This window comes from Microcebus murinus, chromosome 7, assembly GCF_040939455.1.
Source record: "Microcebus murinus isolate Inina chromosome 7, M.murinus_Inina_mat1.0, whole genome shotgun sequence".
In the NCBI taxonomy this organism is placed as follows: Eukaryota; Metazoa; Chordata; class Mammalia; order Primates; family Cheirogaleidae; genus Microcebus; species Microcebus murinus.
Window position 1 is genome coordinate 62,412,532 of NC_134110.1, and position 24,906 is coordinate 62,437,437.

The 24,906-nt window shown below is 45.5% G+C and overlaps 1 protein-coding gene across 4 annotated transcripts in view; it reads right to left on the reverse strand.

Annotated features, from left to right (window-relative positions):
- VPS13B (vacuolar protein sorting 13 homolog B) overlaps positions 1 to 24,906 on the reverse strand; it is a 761,111-nt gene that overhangs the window by 3,916 nt on the left and 732,289 nt on the right. For all 4 annotated transcript variants that reach the window (XM_012762009.3, XM_012762013.2, XM_012762010.3 and 1 more), the window contains 7 exons: positions 21,990 to 22,108; positions 17,823 to 18,628; positions 13,555 to 13,731; positions 11,333 to 11,503; positions 4,211 to 4,387; positions 2,251 to 2,353; positions 1,423 to 1,672 (listed from right to left, as the gene is read on the reverse strand). In XM_012762009.3, the coding sequence (XP_012617463.2) occupies positions 1,423 to 1,672; positions 2,251 to 2,353; positions 4,211 to 4,387; positions 11,333 to 11,503; positions 13,555 to 13,731; positions 17,823 to 18,628; positions 21,990 to 22,108 (1,803 nt within the window). The remainder of the gene's footprint in view (positions 1 to 1,422; positions 1,673 to 2,250; positions 2,354 to 4,210; positions 4,388 to 11,332; positions 11,504 to 13,554; positions 13,732 to 17,822; positions 18,629 to 21,989; positions 22,109 to 24,906) is intronic.

Genomic DNA, 24,906 nt, shown 5'->3' on the forward strand with positions numbered 1-24,906 from the left:
GCTAAGGAATAACGATGGTCACAAATACTCCTTAGGGCCTTGGAGGTTTCTTGTTAAGGACTAAGGACTTGAAGATAATGATATTATCCTCTGCCAAACTCTGTAGCCAGATCACTGCTGCTTTATTGTCAACTGATCAGAAGATTTTGGCAGATCTAATAAAGTCAGGCTGGACATCTGACCTCTGTTTATTCCCAGAAAGTCATCAACTTGAAGCAGCAGTGTAGTCCTGGTGCCAAGCCCCAGCTTAAAGCCTGACTGATTATGATCCAAGAAACTAGAGAAAGCTTAGAGCTGTTGTGGTTGGCTTCTTTCCATCTCCTCAGACAATTTTACCAAAACAATGGTGTGAGTGAGACACAGGCTCCCACACCAGGAAGAGAAATGAAATAAGGAGTTGGGTCCTACTGGAGGGAGGTTTGCTGTCCTTTCCTGGAGCCTCCTAGCTCCCAGGTTAGGACCAGCAGGCTCCTGTTTGCCACTGACCACCCCCCCTCTTGCTGTGTGGAAAAAGATGCCTATTTCTTAGGTAAACAAATAGGGTTCCATGGATCAGGAACCTTCCTGGGAAGGAGGGGCAGAGAGCAGTTTTCCAGTGGGTGCACCTGCTTACCCTGGGCTGGACGCCGGAAGCTGGGGTCATTCTGGTCAGAGCTCACCTCTGACCCCAGATCCCCTGATACCTGCCTGAGTCTCCATCTACATCAACTTATGTGTGCCAGCAGCCAGCACATCTCAGGAGCTGAAAAGCCTAAGCATCATTCCCAGGGTGCACCCTGTGGTACTTATGGGATGCCAAACTGCCCTATGGGAAAGGGAATACAGCCACAGAATACAAAGCAGTGGACAGGAGAGTGAAATCTATTCACAAAATTTTGACCACTGAAGTTTCTAGGGTTGGGAGTGGGGGAGGGAGCAGAGGGAGTGTCTTGTTTCATTCATGATGCCCCTTAACTTCTGTAGCTGTCCTCTCCTGTACCCACAAACCTGCTGCAGTTATTCCCAGGCTATGGGCAGCCTAGGACCATCTTTCCAGAGGTGGTCACTGAAATCAGACGTTCAGATCAGGGGCCCTCCTGAAATTGCTAACCCAACCCTGGCCCTTGTCTCAACCACTGATTTTGGAACGCCATTGTCCTGTCCACTCTAGCACCAGCCCCATGACAATCAAGCCAGATCAGCCTTGTTTAGGTCTGAAGTCCCTCTGGCCACATGCTGGGCTCTCCGGCTCAGGGCTCATGTGAACGTGGGTAGCAGCTTCCCGGTATCCTTTTACGATGGCTCTCCCACCTCCTTCCTCTGTCCAGCAGCTCTCCTGGTCTCCAGCAGCCACTCCGGAGGCTGCCTGGGTACTACCTGTCATTGTCTACTTCTCACCCTCCCTGGCGGCTAGCTTTAGTCATCCTGTTTTCTAAAATGTACCTCCACATCACAGGCCACTCTTGGCTGCTTGAGCTGCACGGTGAGCAGGTTGTTTTGCTTGCTGTCCTGTGCACAGTCGATCTCTGTGATGGGGAAGGCCTGCTGCTGTGTGTCCTCGCTGATGCTCACCACGAAGAGCACTTCTGATGTCAGCAGCAGGCACCCTTCATGCTCCTGGCCTGAGCCCCTCACCAGAACCACATCTAGGGCCATGTGGACTTCTGGTCTGCCCAGAGACTGAAGCATTTTCCTGTTTAAAAGGAGAAAAGTGAGGCTAGGAGTCAGCTTTGGAAAGATGGTCACTTATCAGTGCTCATTATTTACCAAGGGTTGGCATGATCACACACAAAGCTCCCCAAGGGCAAAAGGCCCTCACCAATCCAGTTATTAATTTTAACTTGAAATGCAATTGCCAATTTACTCTCAAGCTGATTCTGGTCAAGAGAACCTGGTTCCTCCTGGGGACAAAGATTTCCCTTGGCCCTGCTTAGCTCCTTTTCTTCCCATTAGAAATGGCACCCTTAATCCGAACGCTGGTTCCACAGGGAATCTCAGGTCCTCTCACAGGCCTGGCCTCTGTGCACATGTACCTTCCTCCCTGGGTGGTAGGCGTGGAGCAGGGGAGTTGTGCAGCCAGCCCCACACCTGGGAACAGCAACCTTCTCCCAGCCCTCTCCCGTGCCTTTGTGCTGCCTGAGATGCCAGTGCCCAAAACAGCTGCTCCTCTCGGGCTCCCCTGCAAGCGTGGCTCTTTAGCTTGAGAGCAAGCCAGGGGCTGTTACTGTACAATGTGGATGTGGAGCTGAGCACCTGTCTCAATAATCTTACCAGACATATTTGACATGGCTATTTGGAGCCTGGTCAGCATGTAGATCACTTGGCTGATAGCGCTGTTTGGGAAGCTGAGAAAGTCCAGCTCCGTGTAAAATACCTGTGGTAAGAGAAGTAAGGGAGTTTTACTAGTTGTTTTCTGGAAAACAGTTCCATGCTACAGTGATGTCATCTGCTTAGAGCCATCCATAAAATGTTACAGATCCAAAATGATGTCACATCTTTGGAAGCAAGCATATAGATAATCATTAAACATTACAATGCTCTTAACCTTGGTGATCTTGCATTAGTAACAAACTATGAGTGTGCTACAGTCCAAGCATAGACTAGCAATTAGAGGAAGCATAATGCTCCTGAGAGTAACTGGTCATGAACAATAGCTTACACATCCTTTACAATTTATGTGTCAAAAGAGTCTAACTTGTTAGCTGATTTCCTTAATATAACAGTATTTCTTTATCTGTGCTATGGCAAGTCAAAGAATAAAAAAAACAACACATACATAGATACACACAAAAGCACACCCTTTGCCTAGATACAGTATTTAAATGTTAAGTGACTTAATCCAGCTGTTAAACACGAATCCCTATACATTTATGAGCGCTCTTGGGGCCTCTGGTTTATTACCTGCTCTCCCTGGTGCCAGCACCAAATGAGGGCACCCAGCAGCGGCCACACAGGCCTCTAAAGAGAATCCAGAACCAAAGATGGTACAGCCTGTGTGCTTTCTGAGGGCTTGTAAATATTTATAAACGAGGCATAGTCATTAGACTAAGGGTTAGTGGTTTGTAAAACCTTCAGCTTGGTCATAAAAGTTTTACAAGAGTGATGGAAACCAAAAAGGCCATGTGAAGCTCTGCTGTGAGATACTCTTACATAAGGGAGAGTTCCGCAGCCCTGGGAAACACCGTGAGGGACAGTGGCATTTTCGAAACCAAAGCAATTTGTTAAGTATGACTTGACTTTACCTTACTGAAGTCTGTATCAAAAGGAATACCATTTTTATTAATGTATAAACATTTGATAAGAGCGAGTTTAACTTTTTCCACCTATAAGTTGTAGCAGTTCTTATTGGCAGTTTCCCTGTGAGTGAAAATGTCATTCACAGAGAGAGAGAACGAGAGAGCAGGGAGGGAAAAGCGAAGAGGAAGACATGCGCGTCTGTGTGGTCTCTTAAAGGAAGCTTTCCCATGGCTGCGGGAAGTGTGGGCATTCATCTCCCACCCCGCTTCCTTTCAGACGCTACTTTTACTCTCAGGTCTGGCTGCCTCTTATCAAGACCTGCCGAGGTGCGGGATGCCTGCCTGCCTGACGGCCAGATGCAGGCTGCTCGCAGCTAAGGGAAGAGTGCCCCTGTGGTTTGTGATGCGAGCTAGACAGCCTGCTTCGTGACCAAAATGATGACGCTGATTCTAGGTTAGAAGGTAACAATTCTAGTCACTTTATTTATGGGAAGTTACTTTACTGTGCTTTGCCAAGAATGCAGAAAATAAGCAAGGGTGCTTCCTTTCACACGCACGCATTTGCACACTCACGCGTGGGGAGGGGCCTGGCCCACCACCATCCAAGTGCAAGTAGTGCCACAAGCCCACACTGACCAGAGCTGTCTGCTTGGGGAAGGGCTTTCAGTTGCAGGCCATGCGCCTTTGCTGCTGTTGGCCAGGAGACTCAGCCCGGCCCCAAGGAGCAGGATGGTGCCTGCAGGTAAGAAGGACACCGCCAAGCCCAAAGAAATTACTAACTGATTTCTTGGCTCAACAATTTTATTATTTTTCGTTAGTAGTACAATTCTACTCTGTTTAAGCATAGAAAGAAGAGAATGCTAGCTACTTAAAAAAAATTTTTTTTTACTCCTTTGCCATGTGAAAGGTTAGATTATTTCAGGGAAACCTCAGTGTAATAATACAAACTAATCAGTGATGTCTGAGTTGGCCGGACCCATTTTCCACCGACTTACCATAGCCGGTCTGTGACACGAGCTCCGCAGCTCCCCCGATGGGCTTCGTGAACACGCCCATGATTCCTTTCCCCACCCCAGAGATAACACCTTTGGCCTTGTGTCCTGCTGAAGCCTGAGTCTCGGATGTTTTCTGGAAGTTTTGCATTGGCTGATCGACTATACCAGCAATTGCACCTGAAACAACAAAAGCCCTTAGTAAGGACAGATGCTTGAAATCCTCAGAAAATGAAAACCTCAATCTGGAACACAGTTCTATTTGGATTGAAAACAAATCCCCACCCTTGTTATAAAGTTCTTTACTACACATTTATTTACCAATTATCTAAGTACATTGAGGGCTGTTTAAGTTAGACATTTATTATCTTCATGAAAATGCAATGTTCAGACTAGGTTTGGTCCACACAGTCAGGATCTGTGAAGTTTATTCCAAAATTTAACAAACGTGTCAGACTATTCAAAGTGTCACCCATATACCTTTCCTCAGAAATCAGGCAATACAATTTACAGAGAAGAGCTAACAAGCTACTCAGGAGGAGAGGAAGCCTGCCCAGACTAGTATAGTTTCACTGAATCAGGAGGATGAAAAAACTGGAAGAGACCAGCCCCTTTCTGAGTCCTCACTATTAATAGTAATCATTTAATAATGACTTATTATTAGTAATATGCTAATTTAATAAGAGGAATTGCTGATATGGTAGTTATTATTTCCATTATAGGTAATCTATACCGAGTGCTTCCTAGATGTTGGGGACTGTGCTAAGAGCTTTATCTGTATGAGACCATTTGATCCTCATATTTCTAGGAGCCAGGCATTGTTTTATATATTTATTTTTTTGTAGAGACAGGGTCTCACTATTGCTCAGGCTGATCTCGAACTCCTGGCCTCAAGTGATCTTCCTGCCTCAGCCTCCCAAAGTGCTGGGATTATAGGTGTGAGCCACCCCGCCCAGCCTTCAGATATTTTCATCCAAATTTGAACACTGAGGCACAGAGAGGTTAAGGAGTTTTTCTCAAGGTCACAGTGCTGTTAAGTGGTTGAGTCTGGGTTTGAATCCAGGGAATGGGAGTCATAGCCCAGTTCTTTATGGCCAACCTATTGCTATTCACTTATCCTGTTAATAAAATAGGCTCTTCCTCTGTGCCTATCTTGGAAAAACTTCCTTCTCTCTCACTTCAGCTGAGGTGTGGCCACTTTATCTTCACTTTAGCATTGCTACCAAAACCCAGCTTCACTACTCTGCTTTCCAGGCTTTGCCATGGGGCAACACTTTTCTACACTGAGCCTGACGGACTTTACAAATGAAGGGAAACCATCAGACGCTCTTCCTCTTCTGAGGATACATCCTCCTAGCTCCTCCTCTGCTCTGAGGGACCAATGATGGGATCTAGGAAAGGCCTCACCAGGCCTGATTTTTTTCATGATGGTATAGAGAGTTCCCTAATTCAGAAAGAAGTGAAAATTTCTTTACGATTCTTGACAGAATTCTGTTCTCACCTCAAACCTGCTAGGACTGATGAAAATGCACAGTCCAATTAGCCGGGCATGGTGGTGCATGCTTGCAGTCCCAGCTACTTGGGAGGCTGAGGCAGTAGGATCGCTTGAGCCCAGGAGTTTGAGGTTGCTGTGAGCTAGGCTGATGCCATGGCACTCTAGCCCAGGCAAGAGAGCAAGACTGTCTCAAAAAAAAAGAAAAAAAAAAAAAAAAAAAAGGCACAGTCCTGGTAGAAATTCTAGTACATGTCAAATCCCATTACTCCAAATGCCACTAATTCAAAGTCTCCTGGGTAAACAGAGATTTCCAGGTCTCAGTTAATGACCTGCTAATTTCAAGCAATATTCCATTGAACAAAATCCAGTAAAATAAAAGGCCAGTTCCCGCAGGTCAATTATAAAGAGAATGTTCTTCATGGATTCCATTCCTCTAGGTTTTGACAGAGACATTTAAATTTATGCATTGCCAGATTAAGAGTGACCTGAGTCGACAGGTCTGCTTCCCAGCCTAGAATAATATTGCCCAAACCTTCTAAAGCAATGACAGGTGGAGGAAGCTGTTCCCAGCCACCCAGGCCACTCTGGCTATCAGGGGTATGGGGAGGTGTCGTTCTCTCAGTGCCCTAGACAGCCAGGCCTGGCACTTGGGCTGGGAACTCTCCCCCATCCGCTTTCTGGAATTGAGGCATCAGATGCTCTGCTCTCCATGTGTAAGATCAGGGGCCAGAGTGGTCACACAGGGAGAGGCGGGAACCCTGGGTATCCTCTTCAAATCACTGCGCTGCACATAGTGCAAAGTGAACAGCAGCAAACCAAAGCACACAGCTTTTGTGATTTCATTGTCTGATTTCTCTGAAAGGTCTCCATCTTAAGAGTAGAAAAACTGGGGAAAATACGTATACATTCACCAATAAATTATCACCTGTATTTGTGATAGAAAGTCTTTTTTCAAGCGCAGCTTTCCATTATGACTATTACCTTTTTATTTTTTGTAGAGACAGGGTCTTATGATGTTGCCCAGGCAGGTCTTGAACTCCTGACCTCAAGCCATCCTTCTGCCTTGGCCTCCCAAAGTGCTGAGATTACAGGCATGAGCCACCCTGCCCGGCCCATTATGACTATTACAGTTGGGTTGGGGGGCAGGTGGTTACTTCATTCAGAATCTCCCATTCTCTTTAACGTGCCTGCCCTAACGTCTTCACGAACACAGCCAGGGCCGGCTGTGGGCACCCACCTAGGTGCTGACGTCTGTCTGCTCACACGCACACAGGTGTCTCGGCAAGACTGCCCTTTGATCTTCCGCTTTCTCCAGCCATTGGCCACAGTGCAGGCTCCAGTTACTGTGGCTTTGATAGATAGACTATTTGGGCATCCCTGAAAGTAGAAAGCCCGAGCCCCATGACAAGGTGTTACAGATTCTAAGAGTTAGAGAAGGAGCTGTCAGATCACCCTTGGCTCAGCACCAGGACCCTCAAAGGGGGAAAGCTGGCCTGTCACACACACCAACAGCTCACTGGTCACCAGGTGCTGCTGTCTCCCACTCTGTGCTAACGAGCTGGAGAACGGAGAGGCCGTGAGAGACTAGCAGCCGTTCCACGGTCTCTGCATCTGCTTCTCGAAAGAGGCAGCTTGTCTTAGGGCTTTAGTAGGCTCTCTTCTTAAGTATAATCCAGCTAAATCCCACAACTGGTAAATTATTTACTGTCATATACTCAAACTCTGCTCTAAGGCTTTAAGTAGTGGAAATTGATCCCAAGACTCGTCTGTTGGCGTCAGGCCCACAGGGTGGGCGGCCACATGGAGATGGCTGTGATGTGATGAGCGAGCAAGGGCGGACGGGCCGAGGGGGCTTCCGCGGACTGCGGGGCTGCAGGACGCGGGCAGCTGTTGCCTCCTGTACCTCGGGCTGGAGGAGGAGGAGGACTTTCTTTGTGGAACGAGGAAACAACTGGGGCCTTCCCTCACCTCTTCTGTGACTTGCTCCTCAGCCTCAGACAAAAAACACTTGGTCACTGAGCCATGACAGTTCTGGCCTATGTGGCTATTTTGATGCAGCCCCTTCCCACATGGTGAAATTTTATTTCAGACACCTTTTGGTCACAGTAGCAGAAGCACAGGCCTAACCTGGGACACCACTCTGCAGTTCACTGTTCTGAAGAGAAAGGAGATCCACAGAGTGCAGTGGACATTCCGCTGGTTTTGACCAGAATTGATCAGCAAACTGAGAAGGAGGCACCCGACCTGTTATTCCTAAATTCCCAGATAACTGCAGACAGCCTGTAGTGGCAGACTGTGGCATCAAGGGGTGACTCTTGGGGACTCACAGCTCCTCAGTCAGTCACTCAGAAGGGAACCTTTCTGATTCACCTGGTCGTGGCCTATTTTGCTAGGATTCCAAATGGCATAGCCAAGAATGCTCATGAGGACAGGAGGTGGCCTCTGGGGACCCAGCAATGCCACACATACCGGGCAGCAGCCTGAAAGAAGCATGGGTCAGAGGAGCAATTTCCAGCACCTGCCTTTGTAATCCCGAGAAGGAATCAGGTCTGGAGGGAGCGAGCACAACCTTTCTTAGTGCAGGCTCCAGGGCACAGTAGAAAATGTGGGTATTTGGGGAACAAATCTGGTAAATGTGGGCAAGGCTGATGCCAATTCTGCAGGCTAAACTGTTTTCCAAAAGCCATTGCTTCTGGAAAACTGTGGTGGAGCTCATCCAAAAGCCTCAGTGGCCATTCTCGGCCAGCAGACACTTTTCCCTGCTGACCAGGGCGATGTGGCTGGGCATGGCAGCTGAGACTCCGGTGATTCTCAGGTGCCTTAAAACACCCCACAGTGTGTTGGAGGGCTGTGAGGGCCAAGAAGAGTCAAGGAGGCCCACCGAACCCATAAACATTTGGGGGAAATGTGTGTTTTTCCTACCCTGGAACTTTTAATGTTCAGTCTCCCCACACTCTGATATTTCCAGGCCTAGAGCCCTCCATGGGTAGATAACAGGGCAGAAGGCCCAGGTTCCTGTCTTTGCTGGAGGCTTGACCTGGGCAAGTCCCTTCACCTCATCTATACCTAGGGTGGTGAAGATCAAGTAAGATGACAAATGGGAAAGTACTCTGTCAACACTAAAATATTCTTTAAATGTGTTTTTATTAATTGGGTCCTTAATGTTTCTGTCTTATAGAGGAAGAAACCGAGCAACTAGAATTTCCATTTCACCAGCATGGGTTTCAAACTATCACGTGATTATGGCTCTAACGTCAATTAGGCACTGCATTGTATATGGCAATTTCCAATACCATTTCTGGGACTGGATTAAATGGTGACAAATCTATACTTTGCAAATTGAGGTGACTCAGCTGGTCCTATTCCCCCTCTCTTCTTCCTGCCACACATCTGGTAGTTCTAGGACCAGGCATGTTGAGACAACCCAGAGATTATAGGAGTACAGGCAGACTCTTGAATTCTTAGAGGAAAGGAAACTGGTTTGGGCTAAGCTTGAGATGCTCACTGTGAACCCTGTGGAGTCCAGAAACAGACACACTGCTCCGGGCATGTGCTAGGCGAGGCCTGGACCTCCAGTGGGCCCGGCAGCAGGCCAGTGTTGGCAGGTGCAGCCAGTATACACAGAGGGGCAATTTATGTCACCTCCAGAACTTACAGGCTTCTGGAAATTACCAGAGATGCAGAAAGGCTCTATGAGCCCACCACAGTTTTCACGGACAAAATGATTGCCTTGCATGGAGCAGGATATACAGGACACAGTGATTATAGCAAAGATCAGAGCTTTATGGCTTCCTACCCTGTCTGCCAGGCTCTAAAGGGTGACATCACCAGGGCAGATTCGTGACCCCTCACAAAACTGATTTCTACCACCAGGTAGAACACTTCAACAGTGGAACCTGAGTAGTGGCTGGGGCTTCTCTGGAGCAGGGAAGAGAACAGAACTCTTAAGCAGTCAGGGAGTCAGGGTTGAGACAGCCACATGCCAGACAGCTCAGGTCTCTCTGATCAAGAAAAGCTGGGATGGAGGGAAGGAAGCTCTCAAGATCAGAGCAGAGGCATTTAAGCCTATTTAAGCATAAATAGGACCCAAAGTCCCAAAACAATGACCTTGAGGCCCCCAATATAACTTCATTGTCACTTCCTCTGGTTACAGCCACTTAATCTGCTAGACTAAAGTGAAAACGCTCCTGCCACTGCTCAAAAGCCTCCTTTTGCTGGCACATTCTTGGAAATCAGGGCACTCTTATAGTTCCTTTGCTACCATAATGCAGTAACTCTAAGTGCTGTTTACCAAACATGAACTTGGGCCTGCCATGTGACCACTCACCATTATTTCTAATAATGCTATTCCCAGTCCCAGTGAACAAAAGAGAAGCCCAGGTTCAGAGACGTTAAGAACTTGCCTGAGATCACAAAGAAAGGACTTGGACACTCTAGCCTGGGGTCTGGGGCTCCTGAGGGATGTATCCACCCACCACATCACCTTCCCCAAAGGTGTCACCATTGCCTTCCGGTTGCTGAGTCAAGCAAGTGGGTTGCTTCTACCCACATGTTCACCCCGGGTCACTAGCGCCCCTATTTCCAGGCACTATCAAATGACAGTGCCCCACCCCACTGAATGTTATTACTTAAATAATTTCTAGCAACTTAACCTGAACTTGTAACATTTTACTACTTCGTCTCAGAGCCTCAGCTGGCTGTGGTTGCAAGTTGAGGAGTTGTGTATAGAACTGAATGAAGATTGGAGAGAGGACAAATCCTTTCAAGCTCATCTTTTCTATCCTTTGTTTGCGCTGCTTTTGGTCACTTTGATCTCTGCAAGGCGCACACTCCCTCAGATGCACAGAAGGCATATTGCCAAGCAATACAGTTTTAAATTCCTTTGCAAACAAATAAACAAAAAATACCCTTAAAAATCCTGCTCTGCAAACTCTCAGCTCTGAAGCTTCCTTTTTATAGATTTTTCCAAAGCAACTTATTTTCAAACATTTGTAATATTTTGAAATATCCAAAGCAATCTTCACCTCTAACTATACCATCTGGCTGCTTGACAAATAGTAACTGCTCTGAGGCAGGCAGACCTCGAAAAAATTAAAATTAAATAAAAGGAAAGAGTAGGCTCCTCACCGAAGTTTACATGACATTTGCACATTGCTCAAGTGCTTCCAAACAAAGCCAGCGCCGGCAGTGTCTATGGGGTGAGGGAGCTGGTGTTTCAGAAGGGTTGCCTATTACTTCAAAGCAAACAGCTGTATGCCGCTGTCCTCGTGTGGACACCCCTATGCTCAGGGGCCTCCGATGGAATTATTATTTCCTATGAAGAACTACACTGAGGCCCAAGATACGTCTCATACAGAGGCAAAGGCAGGCGCGGCACATGCGTGTGTGCAGGTGAGCCTCCCAGGCACTCGCGCAGGTCGTGGGACGGCTCGTCTGGGAAGTGGGGTCTTGTTCCAGTGTCTCACAGGTGCATGGGAGGGACCAGGGCGAGTGCCTCATCCTCTCTGGGCACTTCACAGCCACCTCCAGGGAGAAGGCGAAGCTGCCAAGTCCTGGGAAACCCTGCACCACAGGCGGCCTGCAGGAGTGCAGCCAGGTGGGAGTCCCTGCGGCCCTTGCCAGATGCTTACCGAGCAGACTGATGCCCAGCCGGGACAGGCCCTGTCGCAGCCCCTCACCCAGGCTCTCAGGGAGCTGCCGTCGCCACTCTTCCTGCCGGTTGTAGTGCTCCTCGTCCAGTGAGAGCCGGTCCATGTTCCGGGCCAGGCTCGTGGCCAGGTTGGTGATGGACGTGAGGGTTCCTGAGGGCACAAGAGCACAGGATTGGCCTCCTCATCACAGACATGGTGGACCCCAAGGCAGTGGCCCCAGAGGCCTGGGGGGAGTGGGGAGAAGCGGCCCTAGGAGCATTTGTGCCCCTCCTGGACATGCCCAGTGGTGGGTGACAGTGGCTCCCTCTTGGGCAACCTGAGCAAGAGCCTTCAGAAAATGATCTGAAGATCAACATTTGCTCACAAGGGTGATGGTACTCCTCAAAAGGGTAAGGTAAGAATCTAGGTTGCCAGAAATAGGCCTACAGCTTTACACGAAACCATCCTTCATCATCATGTAATTGTCAAGGCTTGCTTAAAACTGCGAGTTTTTGTGCAGGCCTACATCTGGGAAAAACAAACAAACAAACAAACCAAGCAAAGAACCTGTGAGTTTTGACATCCTCAATGAGGTCCAGTTTTGAAGGTTAAAATTTGCCCGCTCTGATTTTAAAGAGCAAGCTCATGTTGCTGAATCTTAGATTGTAAAAAAAATGTTTCCACTTTAGGAATAAACATTATTCCCTCCATATTACTTCAGTCATAATAAAGGGAGACACTAAATTGTATCATTGGACATTCTGAGGAAATAGTTATTGTGCCATGGAGAATATATGCAATTTTGATATTCAGGATGTTAACTGAAAAAAAGTAATAAAGGGAGTGGATCACGTGAAGGCCATGATTTGGTCTGGTTTTCCTAAGAAAGGCTATTTCAACATCTTGCTCAAAAAAGTCATGGTCCCTTCTAACAGGTCTCCATCTATCTCAGTGAGCAAAACTGAATATCAATGGACAGACCTGGACGCTAACCAACTAGCTCATCTTTATTGAACATCTAGTGTCATTTTCACAGCTGTATCTTTCCTATAACCTGAAAACGAAATCCACACACAAGCACACACACACACGGATACCAACAAACCAAAGAGATTTTGCTAAGAGAAGGAGAGAACAAGTGTAAAAACATTCAGTGAGTCAGCATGCTAAAGAACCACTGAAGTTCAGTTTAGCAGGTGTTGGTTGTTTTATTTTAAAATAAAAACAAAAGAACCACAGAGATTCCAGTGTCAAGAGTGAGAAATCTGCCAGTGACTCATCTGGTGAGTTTCTGCAGCTCAGCCCCAGTCTCCAGGATGACTTGGGGCCTAGGGGACTGTCCTTTCCATTGTCCATGAATTTGCTTGTATTGTTCTTGCTGTTCTCTTGCCAGCCCTCCATCTATAATCTCCCACCCCCTCTATGGATCACAGATACTCATATTTCAAGCTCGAGTCTTCTTTTGAGGCCTTCTAGAGACTTCCACAACCTCCCCACTCATAACGGAGTTGTAGCACTGTCTACGGTAAAATGCCCTTCGTGGGGAAGAAGCTTTTTGCTCTGTTTTCCCTGTCTCCTGCTGAGAAGTCAAAGGGACTCCGATGGCCCTTGTTAGTTCCTGAGTCACTGCCAACCTTACCAAAATATCATCAAGCAAACACACAGAGATAAAACTAAAATATTCTCCTTCTTGTGGGAAGCACTTGGGCCTCGGAGCCCAATGACTGCCGTGGCCACAAGATGGCACTGTTTACGTGTGGAGACAAGCTGGCGGCTTCTCCTCCAGCTCCGCTTCCATGTCAAAATGTATCCACATCCTTAAGAAAGTTATGACAACTGTATCTACATTCAAAAAAATATGATGAGGCAACACAGTGTAGGATTTCTGATGTTTAACAGAAATCCTGAACACCTTTACTATTTCTGTATTTATCACATGGAATAACAGTTGAGCCAGCGCTTGTTTCCCCAGTGGGAGTTTTAAAATTCTGAAGTTTCTGAAACATTTTCACACACTACAGGCAAGGAGTGATCTGTTTAAAACATAAGACGTTATATATGAGCTTTGTTACAAATCCAAGCTTTCACTGCAAGCTAACAAGCCAAACAAAGCTACAGGCAGTCTGAATGCATTTCAAACTTTAACACATTCTTTAAAAATAAAGAACAAGACAGGGAAGGAATGAAATTAAGGCATGATTACAAGGAACTGAAATAGCTACCTTTGGAAATGTGCCTCACAAATGATGTCGTCCCTCTGGAGACTCCGCTCACGAAGGCGCCGGGGCCCCGGGTCAGCCCCTCGTACGGCAGCCTGAAGAAGTCGGCGACGCCGTTCCCGATGCTCCTCACCAGGCTCGCGGGGCTGCCGAGGATCTCCAGGGACCCAACCACCCAGCCTGCAGCAGGCCAAGGGGAAGCGGTTAGCGAGACCTTAGATGCAGCACTTTCAACATTTGTGACAAAGTGACCTGTTTTCCCTGCAATCCATTTTTCACACTGGAATTGAGAATGTACTACGCTTATTTGGAGTGAAAGAAGGGAAATAACTCATTCACTGTGAATTCATAAATGGCAAACTTTCATACTTTATAAATCAAATTGATCCTCTGGCGGCCCCACAAATGGCTTTAATACGACTTCCTTGCTGGAGCCTCCTGTGCTCCTGCTAACAGGGATCCATGTGCAGGGGCCGCCCCCCGCCCCAGCCCGAGGAAGGCGCTTTCTTGGGCTGCAGGTGTCTGCAGGCCAGGACGTCTTCTAGAAAGCTCCCTGTGCAGCAGAGGCTCCGGGGTGGGGAGAAGCCTGGTCCGGGGGAGGACGCCAGATGCTAAATGGGGTGTTGCAAAGGGGATGCAAACTTCTGACAAGGACGGAGGAGTTATTTTTAAGCTTTCCCAATCCTACCAAGTTGAGTGCTTCCCTTTGGAGCAGAGCTAGAGCCAGACAAATGTCTTCCCTTCAACCCCAGCTTCGGTTGTGTAAACATCAGTGACAGGGACATACTGATTAGGTTAGCAAGAGGGGAGTGTTCCCTGTGAATGTCCCAGGAGGGTGGCCTGGATCTGGTTTCCTGCTCAAGCTTGTGCTTGCCAGGAGCTGGCCTGCTCTGTGGCCTGAGTGCCCCGTGGGAACATGGCTGTGGTGTGGGGTCCGGTAGAGGTGGCCGGTCACCTGCCCCCGGAGTGGGGATTTGGGGCTGTAGGCCCAGGGGACTAGAGGGGCAGGCAAGGGCCAGGGGCCAAGGAGAGGAGTCCAAAAAGACAACTTCCTCCGGGAATCCATTGACCTCCCCAGCCCAGCGCTCGGATCCCGTAATGGCAAGGCTGTGGGGACAGGACTGTGCGGGAGCCATCCCTTCACCAGCAGGCTCTTAGGAGACAGTCCTGTGACAGAGATCCTCAGTCAAGTCACCAGCCCAAGAGGATTGGGAAGGTGTGGGTGCAGGAGCCCAGCCTGTGCACACAGGGACATTCTTAAGTTCTGAGTTCCCTTCCCTTCTCTGGAAAATTAGGATGGTAACATTAGGGCTTAGGTCAAAGGACAGAACAATTTCCAGAAGATAATGATTACAAATAGGAGGGCTTATGGGTGCCAGACATTCAACTCATTTAATTCTCACAGCAGTTGTGCAAGAGAATTACTATTATCACATTGTTAATAAGTACAGACTAGCTGATGACTGAGCTGCTGTGTGGGTCAGGGGATGGACTAGGCACAGGAGGCAGAGACAAATCCAACGTGGTGTCACTTTGTTTCCACAGTCCCATAGACAAAAAGGAGGAAACCGAGGCTCAGATATTAATCCAATTGCTCTGTCTCCTGGCTGATTACACATGTGGGCTGGGCTTCCAACCCAGGTTTACCTGATTCCAAAGCCCTCCCCCGCTTCCGTGAGCTGCAAAGAGTAGGCAGGGTATCGTGGGAGGTTATGGAATGTTACTCTCTGGAGGGCCCTGTCTGGAGGTAAAGGAACAGCAGATCCCTGATAGCCTAGAATGGCCGTAAATTTCCACCTGAAGGCAGAAGATTGTTCTAGATATATCTCAATTCCCCTTCTCTCCAAAGATGCCACATACGAAGAAAGAGTAGCTACTGCTAAGCAAAGCCCACTCTACGACAGGCCCGTGCAGGTCAGTGCAGGGCACATGGAAAGAGCGGGAACCCCCAGCCTCACTAGCCCACTCCCACCCAGCTGCTAGGGGCCCTTCCCTTCTGCTCCAGGCCATGCAAAGGGTGCAATCCCTTGGATTAGGACCACTGGAGACTGAAACCACTGCCTGACTAAAGGGCTAGGTGAGGACCAGAGCTACATCTCAGCAGCATCTGAGCTGGCCAGAAAATATCCAAGGGTGTTCCTTTATTTTCCTCCAAAAGCAAATACATCTTTTGCACTCGTTAGGAAATTTTGTTGAAAAAGGAAGTCCACCTGGCTTCCCATCAAATTGAGACTTGGGAGTGAGGAGGGACCTCAGGAAGTTATAAAGCCCACATTCTTTCTTCAAATAGGGTCACTCATTTTCATTCCTGTTTCCTTATTTTTTAAAACCTCTTCCAAGTGGTTTCCCTAGAAATGAAGTCAGAGTCTTTTTGATCCCCACAGGCAGGAAACTTCTACCCAAGTCCAAAGGGTGAATGCTCACTCCCAGGCCAGCCCTCTCCCTTCCTCTACAAGGATGTTAGTCCATTCTCGCAGAGACCTCTCTCTACCTGGGGGGATGGTAGCCTCCGGCCATCTCCCCATGTCCCACTCCTTCAATCACTGCTTTCCTTCAGAGAATCTTCAGACTGGCCCAAATTTTTAGTGACAGAAAAAAACTTGGCCCCCACTGTATCAGAATCCCTTATCTTAGTATACAGTGAGATGGGGGCAGCAGCTTAGAGGATCTTTAGGTGAATTACCAAAAAAAAAAAAATATCCAAATTGAATATTCTTGTGAAAGCTCATTAAAATCATAAAACAAAACAAAGAGAAATCATCTGGAGCGCACAGGCTGCAGCTACATGGTTACTTGGTGCCACAGGTAGAGCCAGCTTGGTGCACAGATGAACACGCCCCGCACCCCCGCCAGACGCAGAGACGGAATGGCGGCCTCGCTCCTTCCTGGGCCTCAGGCTGCAACCTGGTAAGCTCTGTGGCCGCTGCTCATGATAAAAGCAAAAGCTGCCTGAAAGGGAATGTTTCTGGAATTGTTTATAAGCATACTCGTCCATTAAATTTGAAATATTAACTGCTTATTTTTAAATAATTTCTTAGCAAGAGGGAAGTATTTCCTTCATTGTCGTGCAAGCTATCAAAACAACAGGTCCGGCAGGGCCCTCTCCCTGATCCTGTCAGAGAGCCCTATTAACTCCATGAATTTCATTATGGAGACAATGCAATCTTACCATTATGGCAATAACACAGGACACTTACTGCTACAATCTTACTCTCATATGGGAATGCATTCACCAAGTGCAATGCTACAAAGAGGGTAGAACAAAGGTTCTCTCCTTTGTAACTTTCAGACAGTAAGATTTCCATGTTCTCTATTGGAAAGTGTTGACAAGGTCAACTCTGGATGCTGTTCCTTGCTTGAATTCTTAGGAGCCAGATTATCAAACTAAAACTGCTTTAGGGTGAGCTTAGCTCAGGAACGCATGCTTTGATACTGATTACCATAAAGTACTCCAAGACCATAGGGCCCCCAACACTCAGTCTTTATCGCACAGTTTTCCCCATACAAACTTTTGTATGCAGATTCAAAGCACCCCTTGCAGACTGTCAGCCACACTGAAAATGGAAGCCTTACCTCTCCTACTAAGCACCTTGGCCTGCAGGACGGCTATCTGCTTGGAACTAGGGAGTGGTAGGGCCAAAGCAAGGGCCATGCTTTCTCTTTGGGCTCAGGTGTGTGGAGAGGCTGAGACACTAACAGCCTTCTCTTTGTGATCTGTCTGGACAAGAGTGCAGCACTGGATAGCAAGAGGACCCCTGATGCACCCCATGAGCTCAGAAATCCTCTGAATTTCTCACATACCGTTGTTTGGAAAACTAACACCCTAGAACTGGATTTCTTATAGGACTGAGCCCTGGGCTAGTTTTTCTGGTTACACTAGTGTGCTAGAAAGGGCATTGTGCCTGTAAGTGCTTAAAAAATGTTTTCTAAATTGAATTAAAACTGTAAGTTATATAACAGCTACTACTGCTTCAGTGTCTATTAAGTGCTAAACAAAATGGTGGGTATTTTGATCCTTTCAAAAATCTTAAAATTCATTTTATAGATGAGGAAACTGAGACAGGGAGGTTCAATACCTTGCCCAAGTTCTTATTAATACATCTACCAGTGGCAGAGTCTGGCTTTAGATCCAGTCCTGTCTCACTGTGAAGTCTGTGTGTGTCACCTCTCACCGACTGCTTCCTAGCTATGTCTTCAGCGGGGCACTAACCCAAAGCATGTCATTCTTGACCAGCCTGTAGCCATCACACACCCCCAGCTTGTGTGCTCACCTGCTCTAAAAAGAGCCCCAGTGGCATAGTGCATCGCCAGGGCATGCACAAGCTGCCTCGCCGTGGTGAAGATGGGTCCTCTTTCAAACACGGAGAAGGAGAGAGGAGTGTGGTCGGAGGCTATGTACAGCTTGAGGGAAGCATGGATGCTGACGAGCAAATTCACCGGCTGGATCACCAGTTTCCGTAACTTCACAGGGTTCACCAAGGCCCTGGCGTGCTGTCTGACCTGTATGGGCAGCACCTGTTTACCCCCAGAGAGGTGTGCAGAGTGATGAGCCAGCTTGCTGTTAGGAACGTAAGTGTCAAACAAAGTTTTGATGTAGTATACAAATGTATCTTCCACATATAACCGGGCAGGTTTTAATTCAAAACTGAACTCATTAATATCAAATAAGAAGCTCGTGCCCTCAGATAAGGTGATGCAAACTTTGATAAAACAGTTTTCTTTGTATTCTTCCAAATCTTTGCCGGACACCAGGAGATTCTGCATTTTGGAACACTGAATGGGTTCTGTCTTTTCTTCCTGGCAGACCAAGACAGCGAAGTGGAAATTGGACTTGTTATAAAGCTGGTTGTCCAGCTGCAGGTCCCCACAGTAGACTTCCACGCGGTAAAGCTCAAAGAGGGTGGCTGCAGGCTCTTCCCCTGAGAGGGGAACAGCCCCTGGGGCCATGTGGAGAAAAACGTTGTCCAGTGTAAGTCTCAGGAGCTCCGCTGATGCTTTGTGGTGGGTGAGGTCATCAAACACTGCCAGGCTCAACTGAGTGATGAACAGCTTAAATGTAACAATCTTTTCCAGAGCTCTAGAGGAGAAAGGGAAGAGAACATTAGTTCCCCCTGGCTTTTCTTTCTTTCTTATATAATGACTGAGCCTTTTTTAACACCTCCTGGTGGGACATCAGATTCTCATGAGAAATAAATAAGAACTCAACATTCAGTACATCGTGTCTGGACAAAGCCAGTCACAGTATTAGGAAACGTTCCCGATGGGACTATTACAAGTTCCTGTCGTGTTTCTGTATGTGTTTCCCTTATCAACACCAGATTTTTACTCCAAAATTCCTCTAGTCTTTATGCACTAATTCTCTATCATGATGATCACAAGGCAGAGGGAGAATAAAATAACTGAGACTTCTTAAATTGAGAAAGTGAAGTGAGCAGAAGAAAACTTAGCAGGAACTGCCACAACTGCCCAACTGCGGCACTTGAGTCTGTGCTCTGCTCTCCCCTGACCACCTTATAGTGCAATTCACCTCTTTCCTACATCATCTTTTTCTTCATTATTAGCAGCTTATACACATGCTGTCATTTCTCTTATCTTCAACCTCCCCTCCAGCCCGTAGCTCCACTTCCTCCTCTAGATCCTCTTGTTTTTCCAATCCTCTTTATGTAGACTTCCTGTCCCTCTCCTTCCTACTTTCTGGAGCTTGCTCCAAATAGGCTTTTGTGCCCTTATGCCTGGTCTAAGAAAATAACTCTTGTCAAGGTCACCAGTGACTTCCATTTGCCAAAATCCAAGGATGAATTTTCAGTTTTTTGTTTACTTGCTACCAATGGCATTTGGCATTGTTAGTAAGTCTCTCTTGGAAATACTTTCTGTACATGTCTTCTCTCAGCTCTCCTATCTCCCTGGCCTCCCATGCTCAGTTGTCCATGCAGAACCCTCCTTCTCTCCCAGCCCTCTTAAACTCAAGGTGCCCAAGGCTCAGCCCCGGTCCTCTTCTCATCCCCTCTGCATTGACTTCCTTGGGGATCACCCAGTCTCAGGACTCATAGTACCATCTATAAGCTAATGTCTCCCAAAGTATGTATTTAGCCTAGAACTCCCCCTGAACTCCAATTCTGTGTATCTAACTGCCTACCCACACACTTAGGTGTCTAAATGACATTCAGTAAAATGTCTGTCATCATTGATCTTGATCTTACCCACTAAAGCTACGTATAGTCTTTCCCATCTCAGTTAATGGCAACCAGATTCTACCAGTTGCTCAGACCAAAAATTTCAGAGTCATCCTTGATGCTTCTATTTTTAGCCATTATCTAATGTATCAGGGGAATCTCCTTGGCTTTTCCTTAGGGGTACACCCAGAACCTGTTTCTGATGTTTTCCGCTGATACCACTGTGGTCTAAGTCAGCAGTATCTCTAGTAATAACTGTAGTAATCTCCTAACTAGTCTCTCTGCTTGCTTCCACCCATATTTCTCTATAGCTACTTCAACAAAAAAGATCAACTCACTGATCTTCTAGAAATTTAAGTCACAGGGTGTCACTTCTTTGTGCAAAATGCTCCAATGACTTTCTTATTTCACTCAGAATTAAAGCTAAGCCCTTACAATGGCCCATGAGGCCCTAAAGATTACATCTGCCTCCTTCCAGCCCTTACCTCTCTGACCTCATGCCCTACTGCTTTCGCTGCCAACCACCCGACCCACAGCAGCTTCCCCCTGCCCCTCCCGTACGCCAGGCACACTGCTTCAGACGTTCCACCAGCCATGCCCTCTGTCTGGAAAGCTCTTCCCTCAGATAATCACATTGTGCCACCTTGCTGCTTTCAAGTCCTTGCTCAAATGTCAACTTCTCCGTGAGGCTTATCTATAATGATTTGTTTAAATCTCTACTCCTCTGGTCTGTAGGACCTGGCGCCTCCAGGCCCTCTCACCCTTCATATTTATTTGTATGTATAAATAAATGCAGAAATGTATTAAATAATCACTTAGAACCCCATATCCATTAACAATTTTGACTGTTTCTTTTCCTTTCAGTCTTCTTTCTAAAAATGTTTATTCTGTGTATATGTATATATATGTATTATGTGTATATATGTACAGATAACACAACTACGATATTTATATATTCAATATGATATTCTGACTGCTTATTTTAGATTTTATCATGCGAATTTTTCTATTGAAAAATTCTTTGAAATTCTTTAAGATCTGTTAATTCATTGAAATTCTTTAAGATCTGTTTTTTTGTGTGTGTGTGAGTGTAACATTTTTGTTACATTTATATATCATCCATTTCCCTAATGATGGGTACTTGTACTCTGAGTATTTTGCCATTATAATTAACAGTGTGATAAATATCTCTTGGTGTATATTTTTGCCTACTTCTCCAATTATTTCCTTAGCTCTTAAACTGGTACAAGTGGAATTTCTAAGCCAAAGGGTTTTTTTTTTAAAGTGGCTTTTATTCAGAAACTATAGAAAGTCTATTCCACAGACAGAGCAGAGGCTAGTTTGCCCTGAGGAGGAGAACCAGCCAGCCAAAGGGATTTTAAAACTCTTAATACATATTGCTAAAGTGCTTTCCAGAAAATTATACAATTTACACTTCCACCAGGACTGTATATGATGAAACAACATTGTTAATTTCATAAATAATATCTTATTTAAGTTTGCATTTCTTTGATTACTTGTATTTTTTCTTTTATTCATGTCTTTTGCCTTTATTTTTGTTTCTGGAAGGAGGGGATATCTTTATATTATTCCTGTTGAATTATGAGTTCTTTTAAATGTGGATACAGAGGTATTAACTTGCATTTCATGCTAATAATAGTTTAATTCTAAGACGCATAGTTTGTAAACCAGTTTGTTAAACTTATCACAGAAGTTGAAGGGGTACCCAAGAAAGATGATATATTGTTATCTAGTGTAGGTATGATTTAATGCTAATAACCATATCCTTACTAATGGATTATATAATAACTAACCAAAAGCTTTGATACATATATAGAGATGACAAAGAATGGTAAATATAACTTATAACATTTTTTTTTTTTGAGGCAGTCTCACTTTGTTGCCCAGGCTAGAGTGAGTGCCATGGCATCAGCCTAGCTCACAGCAACCTCAATCTCCTGGGCTCAAGCAATCCTACTGCCTCAGCCTCCCGAGTAGCTGGGACTACAGGTATGTGCCACCATGCCCGGCTAATTTTTTATATAATATATTTTTAGTTGGTCAATTAATTTCATTCTATTTATAGTAGAGACGGGGTCTCACTCTTGCTCAAGCTGGTTTTGAACTCCTGACCTCGAGCAATCGGCCCACCTCGGCCTCCCAGAGTGCTAGGATTACAGGCATGAGCTGCCACACTCGGCCTAATTTATAGCTTTATAATAGGAAAGCTTACTATATTTTTACTGGGAAAATAATTAAACCTACCTGTTGGTATTGGATAAAATAGATCCTGCCTTTCCTTCCGGGGCCACAGTGATAAGGACCGTGCCACACTGATGGACAATGTCCACATACACATAGCCAAACCCAGTCAGAAACACAACCTGCAAAAAGAATATTCAAAATATGATTAAAAAGAAATAAAAAACACTACTGAAGTGGCTCACTTCAAACATCTCAAGTTCTGATTCCATACCACAAACAACTTCCTGGTTACATTTCGTTATAACCATGTGTACAGGCTATTCAGTTGACTTGAATTGAAAAAAAAAATCAAATCCAGATTTTTCAATATCCAGCTGTAAGGTTCATAGAAAAAAAATGATGGATGACGGGGCATGAGTGTCTTCATTCTCTGCTTCTTTGGAATTGGCAAGTAACTCTGTATGGGCTGGAGTCCAGCCATGGGGCCCACTTTATGTGTGCATATGAATCTTGGTGGAAAAAACTCCTGAAACTCAGGACTTGAAGTTCAATGTGCAAAGAACTTTCTGGCTCTTGAGTGTTGGCTTACTATTCTGGGGGTGTCCTTCCATGCTGCAGACACAGAAACATACCCCTAACCCCCCCTATTACGACATGTCATAATCCCTCTAAGATCCCTCATGTATGTAACAAGAATGTTAGATAAGTTAATTTGCTTGGAGTTGAAATTAATTTTTCTACCATGAGAAAGTGGATAAGCCCTAAAAAAATTCCATCTCAGAAGCCAGGTGCCAGGCCAGCAGAACAAATGTCCTTTCAGCATTAAATACCAATGTTGCTTAAATGGATAAATATTTGAAAAAAGAACTATTTGCAAAACAACTCCAAGAACATCATGTTCACAGCCAGGATTACCTGAGGGTAGGGGCAAGAACCTCTTTATGCTTGGGAATGCTGATTCTCATGATTTGCAATATCAATTCAATCCAAGTCTGGGCCCTTTATTATTGTTAGGACAGCAAATAGAAGAGGTATGATGATTCCTCTACACTCTACCCAGGGAGACAGAGGGAGACTCTGTCTTAAAAAAAAAATAAAAAAAGAGCTATGCTCACTTATTTACATATTACGTATTGTCTCTGTCTAATAACAGAGTTGAAAAGTTGTGACAGAGAATGCATGGCTTATAAAGCCTAACATATTTATAATCTAGACTTCAAAGAAAAATTCTGCTGACTCTTGTTCTAGATAGTAGTGGTAGACTGTTACACAACCAATGAACTGCATATCCCAGAAGCCATGCCCTTGTGTAGTGTCTCTTCCCATACTGACATTGACCTTGGCTATTGACTTCCTTCAGCTAACATGACACCAGCAAACAAGAGCTTGATAAAACTTGCCTATGGGGGTTTACCCTCTGGTGACCATGTGAGGAAGCCTGGTCTACCCTCCTTAAGAAGGAAAGACCACATGGTGAGAGAGATGCCCAGACTTCCCATCTGAACCCATCCCTTAGCCAACTCTCCAGCTAAACGCAACTGCATGAATAATCCCAGATTCATGCAGAAAAATCACCCAGCCAAAAAAAAAAAGAAAAGAAAAGAAAAAGAAAAATCACCTAGCCAATTACTGAGAATCATGAGAAGTCACTAATTATTGTTCTGTTAAACCACTAGATTTTGGGATGGTTTGTTACAATGGGGTAGATACAAGATGATGGAGCCCTCATCAACCTGGGTCCCTGAGTGACCATGTGGAACAGAGCCCCTGATGATAAACACTTGGCATGTAGCATGAACAAGAAGTAAATTCTAGGATTATGGTAGGCAGTATAACCTAGCTTACACTAATATGATATTGGTGATGGAAGTATAGTTCTAGCAAAAAACTAAAATATGAGACCCCAGGTTAATGGTCAGGCAGTAGAAACTGATACTGAAAGAGATAAGAATGGGCATTCATGTTTTGAAGTAGCAAGACATTGGGTAAAACTGTTGCCTGAGACTAACTGGGAGGTATATCATAAACTTAATAAATCTGTAGCTCTAGAAGATGAGGTTTGAAAACAAAACATTAATAGTATACGTTGGCTACTGTTGCCTGTGTCTGGCACACTACTGATGTTTTCTACTATGAAAAAGGTGAGCTCAGGAAAGAGTTGAAGAATTAAAATTGAAGAATTAAAAATGAGAGAGAATAGAGATATTCTGGAAATTCGGAACCTTGCAAAATTAAAAATATTTTAAAACCTGCTATGGCCTGAATGTTGTGTTCCCTCACACCATTCTAACTCCTTAGGTGATATTAGGAGGTGGGGCCTTTGGCAAGTGATTAGTGCCCTTATAAAAGAGGCTTGAGAAGGCCTCTCACCCCTTCTGCCATGTGCGGTTACAGTGAGAAGACCATCTGTGAACCAGGAAGGGGGCCCTCACCACATACTGAAGCTGCCAGTACCTTGATCATGGACTTCCTAGATTCTAAAACTGTAAGAATGAATTTCTGTTGTTTATAAGCTAACCAGTCACAGGTATTTTGTTATAACAGCTTGAATAGACTAACATAAAATCCTAAATAGCAAGAGCTAAAATTAGAAAGCCTTTGAACATGAAGGCAGATTAATATTCAGCCTTAGTACTATAGGCATCATACTCATTGTTAAAACTTATTAACTCTTAAAGTGACTTAGAAAAAAATTTGGATCAAGGGTACAACTTTCCCATAGAAGCCCTCTTAAATCCAGAGAGAAGGAAGCAAGATAGTGAAGAAATATATCTTAAAAGGGACCATGGATATGGTTACTGGCACATGGAGTTCTCTGTAATCAAATAGGTAAGAATTCTCCTAAGTTTTTGAGAAATTACCACCACATAATACACTCATGAACCTGGACTAAAAGATATTGTGATGATTAGAGACTCAATATAAGCTTTAAGTGGCCAAGGTCATCTGTCAGAGGGTAGATCCAAGAACCCGAGGA